Genomic DNA, 17,709 nt, shown 5'->3' with positions numbered 1-17,709 from the left:
AATGTTTTAGGCCCATCCATCTTCCCTCTCGACATTCAAGAATCAAAAGCCTAACCCCCAATTTCTAAACCCTCTCTCTCTCTCTCTCTCTCTCTCTCAAGACTGCCATTTTCTCTGTGAATTTTTCTTCCGCAGAATTACTGCAACTTACTAGGGAGATATTTGGCCAGGTATCTTAATCCGTTTTAACTTTTTTTTCTTTCAATCGCTCCACTCGGGTTGCTAAATATTGTAATCTTGTATTGTTTTTTTTTTTTTTTTCCTGCATAACGTCCTTCTCGCTCTGCTTGCTTGACTTCTTGGGATATTATAACTCATATCCATAAACGGTGATAAATTCTGGATAGGGGTTATTGAAATTAAGGGTTTAACTTTTCCTAATTTATTGCCTCAGAGAAACATATTAACAAGGGAAATTAACTCAATTAAATGAGTCTCCTTCGGTTCTTTGGCTAACTTGAGTTGACTTGTTTGTTTGTTTTGTATTGGAATCGGGCGATAAAATGTATGGGTTATATGAAATCAATGAAGCGTAATACTCAATCACTCACGAGGAAAAAGATTCTCTCTCTCTCTCTCTCTCTCTCTCTCTCTCTCCCCCCCCCCCCCCTCTCCCGGGGGGGGCGGATGGATTGGATAATAACATTCTCTCGTAGTTATTTAATTTCTTTCATTCATATTTACTTTTGCCGTTTTATTATCTTCTTAATGCCAATCAACCAGTTGAATTAGAAGTCTTACATGACCTGTGGTATTTTGAGCCTGTGTAAGCCTTAACCAGAGTTTTTGTATCGTTATTTTAGAGGCATTCATGATTCATTCGTGTTAATTCTGTGTTGGAACTCTCCCAGTATATTGACATTTTTTCTCTTCTTGTTTTACAAATATAAAAAATCTCTTTGATAGGCTATGTTTTGATGTGAAGTTTTTTCCTTTTCCTAGGAAGATGTGGGGTTGGGATGTGGGAACCCGCCTATCTGGGAGGATCGCTGACAGCTTTCTTATTGTAAATGAGACTACAATGGCTTCTTGCATTTTTTTGTTACAATGAATTTTAAGAATTAGAGATTTTTCAAGTTTACATGATATCCAGAATTGCTATTACTATAATCATTAATATGTGATGTATTGGTTATGGTGGTAGAACGAAGTTACCAGAATAAGGGAGGGAGGGAGTAAAAAAAAAAAAAAAACCAAGCATATGTTATACCAGGTATAGGAGTTTAGCATGTCCCAATATTTGAAGTATATTTGTAGTATATATGCACTTGAAATAGCATAACTATAGCAGGTTATGAACATGACTTTCTTCCTATTATATAAATGCAAAAGATTAATTTGTTCTCCTGTGTCCTCAACTTAATCAGTTTGCCTAATGGTGTCACACAGTAAAAAGAATGTCAAATGAACAAAAAGGAGAAGAAGATCAGCAAACCACAGGTGCCCCAGTTCTTGGATGGAGAGCAATGGTAGAAGAACGGTACCAGAAAATCAAAGAAAACGCAGAAACTTATCCGTACGTGTGGGCTTCATATATTGTTGTGTATGGTGGTTTTGGACTATGGTTTACCTACAGATGGAGGAAGCTTCGCAAGACTGAGGACAGGGTACGGGTCCTACAAGAGAGACTACGCAAGCTCGTTGAAGCTGAGGAGTCCAAAAGCTCTGCCGCATCGGTTCAAAAGACTTCACCATCTGCCGATAAACCCCCCAGATAGTTGGGTTTGCAGCTAATTCTATTCACTGTCTCTTTTACCATCAATACTTCCACAGTATGGAAACAGACTGCTTATGCTTCCCAAAATATATTTTGAGAATCGAAGAAATCTCAAATGATGATGATTTCAAGAGCTTGTTAGAATTCAGGAAGAACAATCCTCTTCCTTGTTTTTGGTCAATATCCAAGATTCCAATATTGATAAAATGTTGTTTCATATGTGCAAGCACTGAGTGCCTTTTAGGACTCGTTTAGATAGTGAGATGAGATGAGATGAGATGAGTTGAATAAAATATTATTAGAATATTATTTTTTAATATTATTATTATTTTGATATTTAAAAAAGATGAATTATTTATTATATTTTGTGTGGAAATTTAGAAAAGTTATAATAATGAGATGAAATTAGATGAAGTGAGATGGTTTCTCTATCCAAATAAGCCCTTAGAGCATTCTCAATAGATGCTCAATCATACATTTTTCTTTAAAATATGAAGAAATTTGTTCAAAAATGATATACAATGTATGTTGTATTTCATCTTTCATTTTCTATTTTGCTACAGTGATCTAGCTACATCTAGAGTAAAATGTTCATCTATGTGAAACATTTTTTAATTCATTTCTCTCTCCTTGTCTGATTTTTCCCATTTCTTTAAAATATTTTATCTTCATTTCAGACCCCTCTCTCTCTCTCTCTCTCCCACGCTTTCTTCCGTCAAAGACTCTAGGTTTCTTTCAAATAACACCACTAGGCACCAAGTTTTGCTCAAATAATGATTTTTAGCTTCTGGGTTCCTTTCGAATAACAATTCCGTATATTCAAGTGAACTATTTTCCAAATGCAAACAAAATATCTTCTTTTTCTTTTTTTTTTAAATTAATTTATATTTTGATTTAACTTATAAATTTAGATTAATTTAAAATAGAACATAATTATATGATATTGTATATGATGAGATATTACAAATATCAAAAGATATAAAAATATTATTGTTAGTTAGAGAAAATATTTGAAATGAATAAAAAATATTAAAAAGTATAATATTTAAATGATATGAAGAAAAAATAGATAAACTGGTGTATGGTATATTGTAAAAGTCAATATGTAAAATAGAAAAAACGGATTTTAGTGATATATTTTAAAGAATGAGATGAAAAATCCATTGAAAGTGCTCTAATTAGTTTTGATGTGGTTTGTATGAAACTGGTGTATGGTATATTGTAAAAATCAATATGTAAAATAGAAAAAATGGATTTTAGTGATATATTTTAAAGAATAAGATGAAAAATCTATTGGGAGTGCTCTAATTAGTTTTGATGTGGTCTGTATGAAGATATCAATCTTGATAAAATGTTGTTTTCTCCTTGGTGTGGCCTTATAAACAAACGCAAGGAGGAAAACAAAGAGAAATTAATTATCTTGGCCCGGGACAAGCAAATCTTCGCAACCAATCTCTCTTCCAACTATTTCTATTCCAACTTAATACATTGTTAGCTTCTTATTTGAGTACCCTTCAAAAGTGCACGAAGCTGTCCAAAGGAATAACCAAGGCCTAAAAACTTTTCACAAGAATCCAATCATAAAGATCATAGACATATCTCGAGATATGAGTATCTAAATTTCTAATGACACTATATATCATTTTATTATTTAAAAATAAATAAGTAAAGTTGAATAATTTTATATAAAAGAAATATATATTTAAAAATATAATGAATCTGAATCTGTATCCTCCATGTACAAGACATGATTAATAATAAATTAGAGGAACAAAATTTAAGAACAATGTCTGGTAGATGTTTGGAGTTCAAATTAATTATTCTAAACCCTTTTCATCACATTGGGAAGTGACAAATTCACGTAGTTGTGGGCGTCTGTTCAGGATTAAGATATGGGATGTTTGTTTGCTTGTAGCAAAAATATCTGCTTTTTTCTTTTCGTATTATTGATCATAGGCCTGCATGCATTTTAATATTGGCTTGATTTACATAAGAATAATTTATTTATTTATTTATATATCATGTCTTGGGAACACTCTCGAAACTGCTGCATTCTATGTCGGCCCTTCTTATGTCGGGCACAGGATCCTAATCACCATTCCTTTTATTTTATTTTTCACTTAAATAATTTGACCAAGTGATGTTCCCCTGATCTAGCTAGCTTGGTGATCATGATATGCATCCAACGGTTACCATACGTTCTGATCGATCATATGCGATTCTTCTAACGATTTTCTTTTTCTTTTCCTTAACCGACACCGTGTGGTACGGAATGCAAAATGGAGCCCCATTTGTGCTAAACATGTACCAATGTTCCACCTTATCAGAAAGATCGAAGACAGATCAGAGAGGGAAAAAAAAAATTTTAATTGCTTGATCAATTATATCAAAAGTAGAATCCTATTGTCGGTGTGTAGAGCACGTTTAATAAAGTATTTATATAATTTAATTTAATTTTAAAGATAAATTTTAAAATTTAAATATTACAAATCATATCTTAATTACCATGTAATTAGTGATATGGATGGTTTACATACACTAAACATCAGCTTAAGAATAAATTAACTCATTCAAATGATGATCTATTTAGTTTGTTATCGATCGTTGGATTGATCGAGGCTAGAAATACAATAAGTTTTATTAATATATATTCTGCCAGATGTGAAAACTGACTAGTTAATTAATTATTAGTTTAAAAAATAATAAGAAAGCGATCAAGAAATGATATTGATCTCCGGAAGTAAGGCATGCATGCACGGATCGATGAATAGTATTAATTTTCTAGGGAATTATAAGCAGGTTTTAAGGTTATATATATAGCGTGCGTGAGACAATTATAACGTACGAATTAATTAATTCGTTCTTGTAGCCAAGAAAAAAGAATTAATGATTGCTCAATTTGAGAGATACATATATACATGAGTACTACTTCAGAATTAGAACTTAATCTCAAGATTAATTAAGCTAATTTATTGACCGATCGCTATGCTTGAAATTCTGTACTTTAATACATTAATTTATATATATGCGTCGGTCGGGACACGATTTTACTTCAAAACCTAAAGTTTATAGATTTGGCCGGCTATATTACATGCATATGTTAATAATATTTCACTTTTTCACTAATACTAGTATATAATGCGAGATTTAAGCCTCTCACATTGTACACATATTATAAGTACTCCAACATGAAATTGAAATTAGAGAAACGATGTTGAATTTGCTTTTGGTCATGTCACTCGATCGAAAACCATTGCATCCTCACCTCCTTTGTCATATGGACCCCAACAAAAATAAGAGATTGTGTTTGGTAAATGAAATAGTTTTAGACTACTTCGTTACTATTTATTATTATTTATAAATAATTTATCAATAAGTAATTTATTATTTTTTTACTATTATTTATTATTTCACTACTATTTATATATCATTCAATATATATCATAGGAACGTAATTCACCCAAAAAAAAAAAAAAAACTAATTAAGAGAGCAGGTACATGAATCTTTAACTGCCGCCCTCATTTAAGAGTAACCAACCACATCATCTCACACCCGACACATGCCCATCTATGGGATTCTTATGTTTCTTTTCAGTCAATTAAATTCAAATACTTCTACCAACACGAAAAAATAAAATAAATAAATAAATTCAAATGTGAAATACTTTAGTCACAAATAAATTACATAAAAATAAATCTACAAATTAACGTAGCTTGATGCAGTGCGTCAGATTATAAAGTTATTTTTAATGTAAAGTAGATCTAACATATCATGTAAAGTCATGTCAGTTTATGAGTTTATTTTTGTATAATCTCTTTATATATGTAGCATTCTCAATTCAAATACTAGCTACTACGATGCATATATACTAGTAATTACTAGCTACTACCATAGGATCATTTAACCATGCATGCATACTAGTTGTTCAACTAAAATGAATGATGGGAAGGGTTCGAGCAATTATAAGCTTAATTCAAAACTTCAGCTGTGATTTGAAGAAGAAGAAGAAGAAGAAGAAGAATTAGAATCAATTAATTAATAACTCTTATATTTAAAAGCAAAATAATATGCCAGGAATTAAGGGATCAGCTGAGAACTCGGCAATGCAGTCATGTCTACTGATTTATGCCTGCCTTGAATGTTTACAGATGCAATTTCATTTCATGATACTGCACTACGTACGCACGCATTAACGTGCACATGCCTGGAAGTACCATAGCATCTATATGAAGAAGATCGGGAGGAAGAAGAAGAAGCTGAGGCGGCAGGTAGGAGGAGGCCCGAAAGAGGGACTTCAATAAGAAGAGGAAAAAATTAATGATCAGGAAGTACTCTTCAAGAAGATCAGAGATCAGATCTCGTCACAGCATGCATGGTATCTACTGATATGCTGATGCACACACTACATATACATCCACGCCCAATATTGCACTACGTTGATATGCACATGCATGCATCCATTCCATGTATTTTTACCGTCTAAATATGTATATGCATGCATTTTCCATTTTCTTGACCACCATTTAATTCCACCCTCTTTAATGAAGAATATCATGATTTGATAGCGTCAACTTGAACACTGCTATTCCTACACATGCATTAACTACTAAACTACGTAGTACACCTAACCAACTTATAATAATTAACCATATATACTATATAAGATGCGGTACTTCATGACTTTATTACGGTAGTCTCAAACCTATAGCTCACGTAAAAGGAGGTTCTTTATCTCATTTCCTGCAGTCCCATTAATTCGCGGTGCGATTACTGAGTAATAACACTGATGACTGATCTTGCGAGTGATTTTGCAACACTAATATTAGTCGTAATAACACTGCGAGTGATTTTGCAACACTGCGAGTAATCATGATACTGATCATCACTGCATATCAAGAACTGAAGTAATTTATATATCTTAGAATATATAGCAACTCGTTCGTACTGTACTTATATTGGAGATGATGCGTCATATATATACGGAAAAGAAAATATATTATGGTGTAGTACGTAACAGTATGAGAATGATGATCATCATGGTGAAGAGGTCAAGTTTAATAAGATCAACAAAGCGCGCAGTGATAATTAGTTTCGAAAAGATTATGGCGTGATTGTGACAAAACAGCCATAATAGTGAAGCAATATCCTAGCTAGACTGAATAATAAGATCAGAAAATGATAAGAAGTAGAGATATTTCTCACCGATATTGTTATTATCTGAGGTACATTAGTAAAGGAAAAAAAAAGGCGTTTAACACATGAAATCTAAGAGCTAGCCTATGTTTTACAGCCATATATAATAAGGTGCTATATTTATATGCGCTTGCATGGCAAGACTACATACTTGAGCCTAGGATAAGCGAGACCGTAACAAGTTGATCTTCAGTGATACCTTGGTTCTCCGACTCTGGTCGGATGATAGCTAGGAAAAAGATACTCTTCAAGCAGAGAAAAACAAGAAGAAGTTAATTAGGGAGCTTCTGATTTTTTCCTTTTTTCTCGAAGTCTTGCTCAGTTGTGAGAAGGAGGGTGTGTCTTTGGTGGTGAATAGTCCAAGTTGAACCCGGGATTTTTTTCACTGGGTTTCTTGTGAGGCACACGCCAAGAAACCGATGCAAGAGACTCAGTTTGAACAGAAACTGGAGTTTTTCCTTCCACTCTAGGAACTTTCTGGTTTGTAGTTGTCTCTTTTCGCTTTTGGTCAGTAGTACTGTCATTTGAGGGGTTTACAGCTATGCTACCTCTTTTTGCCTCTCCATGTTGTTTTGCCGGGGAAGACTTCACATTTGATAGAGCTGAAATCTCATATTCAAAACCCATCTTCTCATCATTCTGCAAAAACCCAGAGGATGTAAATTAGGAGTTGAAGAAGATGAAAAAGAAATGAATATGAATGATGAGAACAGATGAAAAAAAAAAGAATAAAAAACCAGCACTTACCTCGTTGGAAAAGTGGGTAATTTTCTTTTCCAGATTGTTGTCAACTGCACGAAAATGCCGGGCATTACATGCGTGCAAAGAAAGGCATAGAAGGAAAAGAAGAAGGCAAGAATGGAGTGACATTTTAAGAAATGTAGTCTCGAAAGCTCGAAAGGTTGATAGATAGAAACTAAAGAAAACTGTATGTTGGCAGCTAGTAGAAATGGTAGCGGTCTATATGTAGTGAGAGAGCAAAAAAAAGCATTAAATGCGGGTACATCAGGAGATTTAAGAGGTTCTAATATTGCAGAACATGAAGATGTATGGGTTAAGAGAAGTAATAAATGAAATGAAGATATGGGCGGCCTCCTCCGTTTTGTCCCTTCCCTCTGCTCAGACTCACATTTCAATCTATATTGGTCCCGGAAAACAGACCCCCCCAAGGAATTAAGAGAACCAACTCGGAGGCCTTCTCCTAAATATATGGAGAGAGAGAGAGAGAGTCCAAAAGAGAGATTTTCTTTTATAAAAGCAGCATTGAAGAGAATTAAAAACAAAATAATAATAAGGAAAGCGAGTGTGCCTAATTGTTTGTACCGAGGACGCAACAAGAAAAAGAAAAAGAGTTTCTACCGAGGAATTAGTCCACTCCAGCTTGTCTTTGTGCTAGAGATCCACTATTTTGCTTAGTTTTGCCTCCTTGTTTCTTGCTCTTACCTGCCTTTTTACCTTGAAAAACTTATGCACAATATTATTCTATCATCAAAAAGTAGGAAGCCTTTTTAGCTTTGATATTGTGATAATGACTAGTGCGTGCGCGTCCCTTGATTGCCTTGAAAGCCAAGAGCATGAGATCAATGGGCCGGCAATGTCTCAGGGATAGAAAATTGAATATGTGCAGTGCAGGGAGAGAGAGTGAGAGAGAGGGTTCATGAAATTCATGGCGTTAAAGTTTGTCCGGTTCAGGTCCAGGGCTCGCAGCTAATTGCTATCTAATTAGTGCTTGACCGACGCATTTCAGGAAGTAGCTAGCTAGCTCGGTGAGCACGTCATGCTAGCTCTATTTTGTAACATGTTTGAGTTGGTTTACACGCTTATTCCAAACAGCCAAAATGACTTTCATGAGTTAGCAGGCCAGCATTAATAATATTCCAAAAGCTAGAGCCGATAATTAGGTCTTCCTTTTCTTCTTTTCTTTTCTTTCAAAAACAATCATGACATGCATTTAAGAGATAATGAACATATTCTTTTCGAGGACAAGTTCTACTATTTTCACTAATTATACGATCGATCCCCCCAAATCTGCGCCCTATGAGTTAGAAATAATTGTCTTTGCATGCATGCTCCCATTAGTGACTAATAATATGTAGCAAATTAGTGCATGCGGTGATTAAATATTGATCAGTCATGACGACACGCTTTTGTACAATCTATCAAAAAATCAACATTAATATATAATTATGCAAGATCAGTAATCTTAAATATTAACACATTGTTACTACAAGAAAAATAAATATTTGTAATAGATTAATATTTGCGACGATAACGACTATTTGCAATAAAAATATTTTGTTCTAAAAATAACTAGTCACAAATAAATAGTTTTTTTGTAATACGTGCAAAAATAAATATAATACCAAAAGTTTTTTTTTTCTAAATTCAGTTTCACATAATTTTACTGCTCAATGTGTATATATATATAATTTTGATGCACGTGGGTGTACATACGGCTCCCTATCAGAAAGTACTACCAGTCCTCTCTTTATTCTTAATTTAACCGTAACATACTTTTGCATTCATCACTTTAAATTCTCAATTTATCGAACTTCAAATTAACCGTCTACAAAATTTATGTACTTGTATAGAAGTTGCATCCATGGACCATGATATCATTCTCGTATTCAAATAATAAAAAGAAAAAACATTTTAACGTAAAATGAAGATGGAATGCATGTGAAATGTACATGGCGATTGGAGACGGGACAAAACGAGAGATAGAACCTGTTGGCTGTTGGACCAGTTGAAACGAGGGCCCACATGATCAGTAAAACACGCATATGGCCCATGGGAACGGTAGAAATGTGGGGACAGGAGACAAGGATGCATGGACCATCCTTCCTTTGTTCCTGTGCCGAGGAACACTAGAGAGTGCGCTAACCGTCATTACCGGCTTTGCAAGACACGTGGCAAGCATCCATGTTATACAATCAATGCCACGCGGTCATGACCCAATTGTAGCCGCCAAAGCCTATTTTGACTAATTTCTTTTTTTTTCCAAGGCATAAATGCATGATTTCATCCCAATATAATGAATTATGATCAGGTTATTTAATTTTGTATTCATTCATCCTCTATGTATTATCAGGACATTTGATAGCAAAATCGATGTCTAGCATTGGGGAAATTCGACAAAAGGGGGAGTAATTCTCCACGCTACCCACATTTTCCGATCGAACTTTGAATGTTGTATAATTCAAAACGTTGTGTACATCCATCTTTGCTTAACCATCTACAGAATTGTGGTGTGAGTACTTAAGCTTTGTTTCTTTCGATCATGATGTGCGCGCGGGAGTTACCGTTTATAACAAAAGTAGTCATTCCAACGTGCAACATCTAATCAAACTAGCTAGCACATGAAACACGTCATTGACTAGTGTAGGAGTAGTCCCTTTTTGTAGAGTAATTAAAAAGTGATACACATTTATACTACCTATTAAATAAAAGAAAACGAGATCACCAAATCAAGCTAGCTGTTTCTTGATCACAAACTTAAGTCATGCACATACAATTGCCTCAGCTAAGAAGTTGATCGAATTAAGTAACAATGACACCTCCTTTGCTATTGAATACTGATGGGAATTAGGAGTGATCATGAAATAATCAGCATCGTTTATGGGGATCGATCGATAAGCATCCGTATTGCCGATCGACCAACCTATTAGCTGCCTAACTTTACGAACCCAAGAACATGCAATATTATTCGGGACTAATGATATTCCATATTTAACACTAACTCCTTGGGATGTTGATGACCATTATTAGTTTAGAAAATACTTTAGCCACAAAGTGATTATACAAAAGTAAACATACAAACTGATGTGATTTGATATGATGTCAGATTGTAAAATTATTTTTATTATAAAGTAGATATAAATGGATTTTATGAAATCACATCAATTTATAGATTTACTTTATATCTATAGTAGTTCTCTCTCTATAATATATATATATATATATATATATATATATATATATACACCTTATTGAATTTTTATTCTCGGCGAACCGCGCGTAGAGACTGTCAGATCCTCATTCTCTCTCGCATGCTGGTCTCACCTCTGGCCTCTTGATCTCTTGTCGTCTCTCGTGCGTTAATTACTACCCTAAAGTCTAAGCTGCCTTAGCCATGTTAGTAGCTCGAACTCCTCTCTTCCTCTCGACTCTCGAGCGTCAACATAAGGTAACTTCCATTTCCAATAAGCCAAACCATTGAATGCCGGCAAGTGTAAACGGAGACCATGAAAGAAAGACTATACTTGGTCGATTGAACCAAAACTACTGCATGCTAGAACTAGAATATATGATGATGGACGTCCCAGATAGTTTGAGTCCGCCAACAACTTTTTTAATCAATGTCCTTGAGATTAGATTACCTACCCTGTATCAGAATTTTTGTTTAAAACAGAAAAAAAAAAAAAAAAAAAAATAGAAGACGCTTGTTTGTATTCATTTGCCTCGTGCATGGGGGGATGTTTCGGTTGGATTAGAGAGACGGCGGGACAGGCTCAGTTGCCGAGGTGGCTGGGGATTCGGGCTGAGCGTTGACGATCGTCTCGTCCCACGTCCTGTGTGTGTGTCTTTCAAAAGTCGAGCAGCCTCGATCGGCTCGGCAACGGTGTCCCCACGGCACCTCGCTTAATCTTCGCAGCCTCGGCTTATGCTAGACAACTGCCGGTTCCATGATTCTGACTTTTCTGCATTTGTCTGAATTAATTAGTTGTGGTACTTAAGCCACTGTGTGTCGGTCCGTTAGGGGATTTCATTTGGATGGCTATATAGTTGGACAAATTGCATTGATAATAATGTTGGAACCACCATATTAAATTGTATATAATGGGATCAATACATATCTTATGCTTATATATGTTTAAATTGTAGAAAATATTTAGATTACAAATTTGTAAATAATTATAATCCTAATTATATCGACAACCAATGATTTCTCTTCTGCTTGAGGATATATACAAATTCTATATATATATACGACCGATGAATCTACCTTAAGGTAGAGTCAATATATAATTCAAAGTCGCAGAATGATATTCGTGAATGTCAAGAATCAGAGCAACCATTGAATTATACTTACAGAGCAACCATGCATAAACTGTACGTGTTGCCATCCTTATTCTTTCTTTACCTTTTTTTTTCCCATAATAAGTTGGCAAGAGTGAGAAGAACATAGAAATGGATAATAGCTGATAGAACAGAAAACCCAACGACATAGACAAATTTCAGGCGAATCTTGGTCTAGAGAAACTCAGAATTAGTTACTCGATTTTTCGAGAGGGAATGTTATAAATAAAAGAAGGCTTTTATAAGCGGAATGGTGATAATACCCAATAATAATTGAGTTAGGAGGTATTCAAATTGATAACAGAACTAATTTGAAACAAGTCCAAGAGTCAGGGAGAATCACAACCCACTTAGGTTGATAAGGACACAAACCAAGAAGCAAAACTAATTCAGACTGCACTAATCACATGCTTAATATGCAAAAGTTTCAATATTATCTATCCTTTCTCATAAAACATGATCACAATGCGACTTTCATCTGAACAAGAAGATACTACCGTCTCCTATATAATGAAAACATTCAAACAAGAAGATCACTAGAACTCTGAATCAAATGATAATCTAATCTTGAATTAAGAAATTAAGGGCAGCTTTACATATTGATTTGGAACCAAAGCATAGCGGCTACAGTACGTAAGTACGACCTAAATTTGGTGAAAATTTTCACCAAATCAATTCGTTCGTTATGCAAATTAAGTCACAAATCATAGACTGTTTACAAAGAAAAGAAGAGGAGCAAAGATGAGTGCAGTCAGTTCAGTTTCTATGTAGTTCAGAATCACTTTTTCCCAAGGGCGCTGAAGAACCCTTGTGATATCTTACGCCCCAGGAACATCAATAAACAGTTTGTTGTTATGTTATGTACAAAGTAGAACTGTACAGGTCGACACAGAACAAGTACATCCATTTGGCACGATGCCAGTTTTGTGATGCCAGAAAATTCTGGATAGGAAACCGGTGAAAGAGAAAATCAGGCTTCACAATCTTATTCTACCCAAATGTGTTTTCCCCACTGTAAGTAACATAAAGAAATCCATCTTCATCCTTCTTTTGATCATAAATGGTGGACATTATAGTTCCTGCAAATGTTTAATCACAATTAGTACTTATTGATCTTGAGGTTTATACCATTTCAAACCACTATCTTCGTGATCTTTCCACTTCAGTTATGAACTGATTAGGAGTAACAGTGAATCAATCAGCGATAGAAAGGAAATTAAAACCTAGCATCACGTGGGTGCACAGAGCTCATGAAATTGAACAGCAGTTACCTGTTGGTGGAAGGACATTGTCCACAAATATAAAGATTGTCTTTTCTGCACTCAGTTTAATTCTCTTCCGAATTACATATACAAATTGGCCCACTGTCAGGTCAGCAGGGACAAGGTATCTGCAATTTTGTAATCGTCATTGATACATAAAAATTATCACCACTTGCAAGCAGACACTTGAGCACAAATTTGGTCTCCTAGGTAATGTGTCCTCATTTTCTATTCCAATACTCGCTTTTATCTCTATTTGAAGGTCAAACATAGAACTGGAATAGGGAAGGGCAGCAAAAAGGTAGCTAAGACGTCTTCATTTTAGAAGCCAAGACAAGTCTTGGGTTCTTTTGTTTCGTGCAGTTTTCTAAAAGAGAAAACAGGGACCCACTCACATACACACAGAGAAGCACTTAAACTATGGGGAATTCTCATTTATCGCCAACAGTAATCATCTTGAAAAGACAAAGGAACAAGAGAGATAAAGTATTAGGACATGGAACTGGACTCACTTTTTCTTGTCGATGTAGGGGATATCACTTCTCTCAGCCTTCTCTACAATCACCTTCAAGGACAAAAGAAAATAAAAAACAGAAGGACAATTTGGTTAAAATGACAGTATCAAATAATACCCATGTGATAGATTTATAACTGTATTGAGCATAAATCAAACACAGCAGCAGTAACCAAGTAAAAGAATGGAACTGTCTAAACACTATTTTTGCAAAATAAATTCATACTTCAAAGGATGTTTTAAACAGTTGCCTTTATTTTCAATTAACAAATTAGTGAACAATCAGATTAGTATATGGAGCTTGATTAGGAAAAAGAAAAGATTACAAGAGTCTGATGCTTATTAAATGATTGGGTTTCCAAGTATAAAAGGCATGATTAAATGAGTGACTTCAATTCCATTATAGTCACTTAACAGGGCAGAATCTTGTCTTGCCATCAGCATCTGCTGCTATAATGTTTGCACATACATAGGGAAAAAAAGTATCCATCTGATAAAGAGTCGAACTTCCTCTATCATGTTGTGAACGGTCGGCAGAAATAAAGAGTTTAACAACACATGAAGCATATCTTCAGGTAAATTCAGACATAACATTGCAGATCATGAGGCTTTTGATTATAAAACCATATCATATGTCATAGGTATAGGAATTCACAAAAGATACAACAGAAAGAGAAAAGGAAATGAAATGAGATGAGATGAGAAATTTGTGAATAGTAGTGAAATGCTTTGAGTTATGATGTTTTATTGGGTTTTGGAAAAAGAAAGAGAAAAAGTTGAATAAAAATATTATAAAGTTCAAATATTGTTAGAATATAAGTTTTTAATATTATATTTGATTTGGGATTTGAAAAAGTTGAATTGTTTTTTGTGTTTTGTTTGGAAGTTTGTCAAATAATGATCAGATGAAAATGTTGAATATTTGAAATTGAAAAGTAGTCTGTGATTGAGTGATGTTTGGGAATGAGATGAGATGAGATGAAACCTCTTACAAACAACCCCTTAATGTTGTTGAACTTCTTAACAAAGATACAATAATTTAACATACAACGAAGTACACAAAAGAAGCAAACGCTGCATGTGTGAGGGGTGGTTTCAAACACCTGGAACAAGTTTGTTTCAGGTGCAAATATTCGATGCTAAAAATGTTTAACACAGAGGCCCTCACTGCATGACCCATTGGAGTACTATTTAACACTAAGGGTATGTTTGGATGGAAGAGGATTGGGAGGCAGAGAAGATTTGAGGGGATTTGGAGGCATATCATACCCCTCAAAACCCCTTTTTCAATTCCTTCAAGTAGAAAGAACTTGAAGAGGGAGGATACCAGGTTTAATTAGTTGTTCTGCTTTTTCCTTCCAACTCTCACCAATTACCAATTTAGACAATACATTATTCTTTCCCCCTCTTTTGATCATGCAAGCAAACAAGAAGATGGATGCCTGTTCTCTTCTCCCTTTTATATCTTAAAATTTTCAATTACAGCTACTATTGATATGCTCACTAATAGGAGACCACTAAAAGTAAGTAGAAGTTACTAAAGTTTCTGGAAGAAATTCTGCTAACTCCATCCCTCCAGTCCCAAGCATAAAACATTCAAGTAGTTGGACCCACAGCTTGCAATAGAGCTACATGTCAATCATCAGTAAACCATGAATTTTTTTATTTTTATGGAATCGAAATTATCATAAACAACCATGTTCCTACAATCATTTACTTATCAGACCTCAAATAAGAACCTTTAGGTTGGAGAAGGTTCAGTAGGTATGATTTAAGGAGGATTCAAGTATGTATTCGGTCAGCTACATGAATCTTTGTCTTCCCTTCCAACCGTGAAAGGATCGTCTCTTCAAGACTAAGCCCAAAACCATGGTTAAGGGGAAAATACCTAATTTAAGCCTATCCAATAAACTCATCACGTCATGAAACACAGCTAAACTGCACCAAGTAGCATTTTGAGCACAGAATAAAAAGAAATAATTTAGCAGCTTGAAGGGCATTCAATCACCACCCCCCGCGAAAAAAAAAACCATGTAAACAAGTCCTAAAGTCGTAATCAACAATAATGTCATACTTAAATAATTAAACCTATATCGCTATGCCTAATTAGAAGTAAATATGAGAAACCATGTGCTCACTAAGATTTAGTTACTACAATCCCAATGTGGAGAGAAAAACGATGCACAATTCAAATGCAATCATGTTCGGAAATGAAAAAAAAAAAAAAAAAACCTCAAGATACAAAAGACGAAACCCAAGTTGACCTATAAAGAGAACTCCAGGTATTATCAAATGGAAAGTTAAATACCAGAATTCAACTCATGGAAAATAAGCTAAACTCATAAATCATAAAAGGGCATCCAATTCTCACTGGAATTCTATCAACGTATTTCTTCCTAATTCTCGCAGCCTCAGCACGCCTCTGTTCTGCAAATAAAGCCACCATAGATTAATGGAATTGAGCTCATAAGTATAGAAATTAACTGTAATTAATTAAATTGGTTTTACAAACAATATAAGATGGAATAAGTATTTTGCAAAACAACAGGATTATAATCCATACCCAAGTCATGCTCTCGCTTGAATACGCTCTTAGCCATTCTTGTTGGATTTACTGACTAATAAGAACAACGACATCAAAGGAAGAAAAAAAAAAAAAGCTTTTCAATCAATATTAAAAACCCCAAAACAATTATACCTAATACAACTGCTTAAGTTTGGAAATAATAAAATTGCTTGACTTAAGAACCACAGCCCGAACAAAATACTGTCTTTTCTTTTTTGGTACATTTCTGCAGAAATCAGGGGAAACAAATATGATCTAAAAGACAGAGAGAAAGTAATGTACAACGCTGAAGAAAAACTTACGCCAATAATGAACAAAGCGAGGAAAAACCGAATAGATAAAGAAACAGTCTTCCAGAGCTCTTACTATGCAAGATAAGAGTTGATGATGATAATGATGAAACCATTAATGAGGCCAGCACCTTCTAGAATCCGCCTTGAACGTTTCGTCCCGTTGCTTAACGTTTCTTTGTAATTTGACGAACTTTGATTTTGACGAATTTAGGGGTACTTCCGTAAAAGCCAAAACGAGTGGTTTTATTTTATTTTATTTTATTTTACAAACAGTTCTTGATTATTATTAAAGTGGGTATACTCTCCGGTCTCCATGTTAGAATCCTCTCATGAAACTGTTTAAACTGACACTTGAACGAGGAGCGTCTCAGATATTCAAATTGAATTGATTTTATGAACTTACTTGGAAGGAAACTAACAATGGAAAGAAAATGACACCTGATAATTGGATGAAAGAACTCCACACTTTCAAGAGAGTGACTTCTGGGTTTTATGAATTAGGAAAGTTTCGTTTTCAGTTGAAGAAGACTAGCTCTGCGATCTCAACCATTGTTAATAATATCCACCAACTCTTTAAAGGGCTCGAAGAAGATGCCCTCCAACATGGCTATTCCCTGACCATGGTTCATACTCATCACTCATAGGTAAAATCTTAGCTGAGCATTATAGGTCATTTGTCCTATTTGTCATGAACACATAAAGGTTGCAGACACAGGTTGAGGACCTTCCAAATTGAGTAGGTAGGGGTACCCTATGTATTTTCGAAATAACTCGCAACTTAATGTTTTTTTTTTTTTTTTTTCCAAGAGTAATGTTGGATGAAAATGATATATCTATAATCATTTTTTTTTATATAATTACGTCTTAAATAAGAGATATTTTAGTAAAATTAAGATCACTTTATATTAAATATCTTTATTTTAACACATAATTGCAAAAATATTGTAAAAAATAATTGTATATATATCAGTACTCATGTTAGATATATTTTTAAGATATGTAAATCCACACATTTTCTTAAAAAAAGTAGAATCCAATTTTTAAAAAATTACTTTTTTATGTGAGTTCAAATTTACTTACTTTT

The 17,709-nt window shown here is 34.3% G+C and overlaps 3 protein-coding genes across 13 annotated transcripts; 1 reads left to right on the top strand and 2 right to left on the bottom strand.

Annotated features, from left to right (window-relative positions):
* Nucleotides 1–13: 13 nt before the first annotated feature.
* Nucleotides 14–2,026, top strand: LOC121238575. Of its 6 annotated transcripts, none has more exons than XM_041135513.1 (4): nt 36–170; nt 943–1,006; nt 1,145–1,213; nt 1,390–2,026. In XM_041135513.1, the coding sequence occupies exon 4, from the start codon at nt 1,398–1,400 to the stop codon at nt 1,716–1,718; it is 321 nt and encodes a 106-aa protein (XP_040991447.1). In that variant the 5' UTR covers nt 36–170; nt 943–1,006; nt 1,145–1,213; nt 1,390–1,397; the 3' UTR covers nt 1,719–2,026. The 6 variants fall into 6 exon arrangements, with proteins under 6 accessions (XP_040991441.1, XP_040991446.1, XP_040991444.1 ...); XM_041135509.1 differs by having other exon boundaries at nt 1,368–2,026; XM_041135512.1 differs by lacking the exon at nt 943–1,006 and having other exon boundaries at nt 30–170.
* A 5,203-nt stretch (nt 2,027–7,229) lies between these two features.
* On the bottom strand, nt 7,230–7,781 carry LOC121239441 (root meristem growth factor 10). Its single transcript, XM_041136689.1, has 2 exons — nt 7,659–7,781; nt 7,230–7,550 (listed from the first exon to the last, which is right to left on the bottom strand). Exons 1-2 carry the CDS (start codon nt 7,779–7,781, stop codon nt 7,230–7,232), a joined length of 444 nt encoding a protein of 147 aa, XP_040992623.1.
* Nucleotides 7,782–12,824: 5,043 nt separating this feature from the next.
* Nucleotides 12,825–17,125, bottom strand: LOC121238572 (autophagy-related protein 8f-like). 6 transcript variants are annotated; one of them, XM_041135502.1, is made up of 6 exons: nt 16,635–17,125; nt 16,330–16,384; nt 16,138–16,193; nt 13,765–13,826; nt 13,262–13,380; nt 12,825–13,069 (listed from the first exon to the last, which is right to left on the bottom strand). In XM_041135502.1, the coding sequence occupies exons 2-6, from the start codon at nt 16,364–16,366 to the stop codon at nt 12,981–12,983; spliced, it is 363 nt and encodes a 120-aa protein (XP_040991436.1). In that variant the 5' UTR covers nt 16,367–16,384; nt 16,635–17,125; the 3' UTR covers nt 12,825–12,980. The 6 variants fall into 6 exon arrangements, with proteins under 6 accessions (XP_040991436.1, XP_040991438.1, XP_040991434.1 ...); XM_041135504.1 differs by having other exon boundaries at nt 13,765–13,817; nt 16,635–17,070; XM_041135500.1 differs by lacking the exon at nt 16,635–17,125 and adding an exon at nt 16,497–16,616.
* Nucleotides 17,126–17,709: the final 584 nt, after the last annotated feature.

Source organism: Juglans microcarpa x Juglans regia, chromosome 7D (assembly GCF_004785595.1).
Source record: "Juglans microcarpa x Juglans regia isolate MS1-56 chromosome 7D, Jm3101_v1.0, whole genome shotgun sequence".
In the NCBI taxonomy this organism is placed as follows: Eukaryota; Viridiplantae; Streptophyta; class Magnoliopsida; order Fagales; family Juglandaceae; genus Juglans; species Juglans microcarpa x Juglans regia.
The sequence above is the reverse complement of the archived record's forward strand: the minus strand, read 5'-3'. Positions and strand labels throughout refer to the sequence as shown.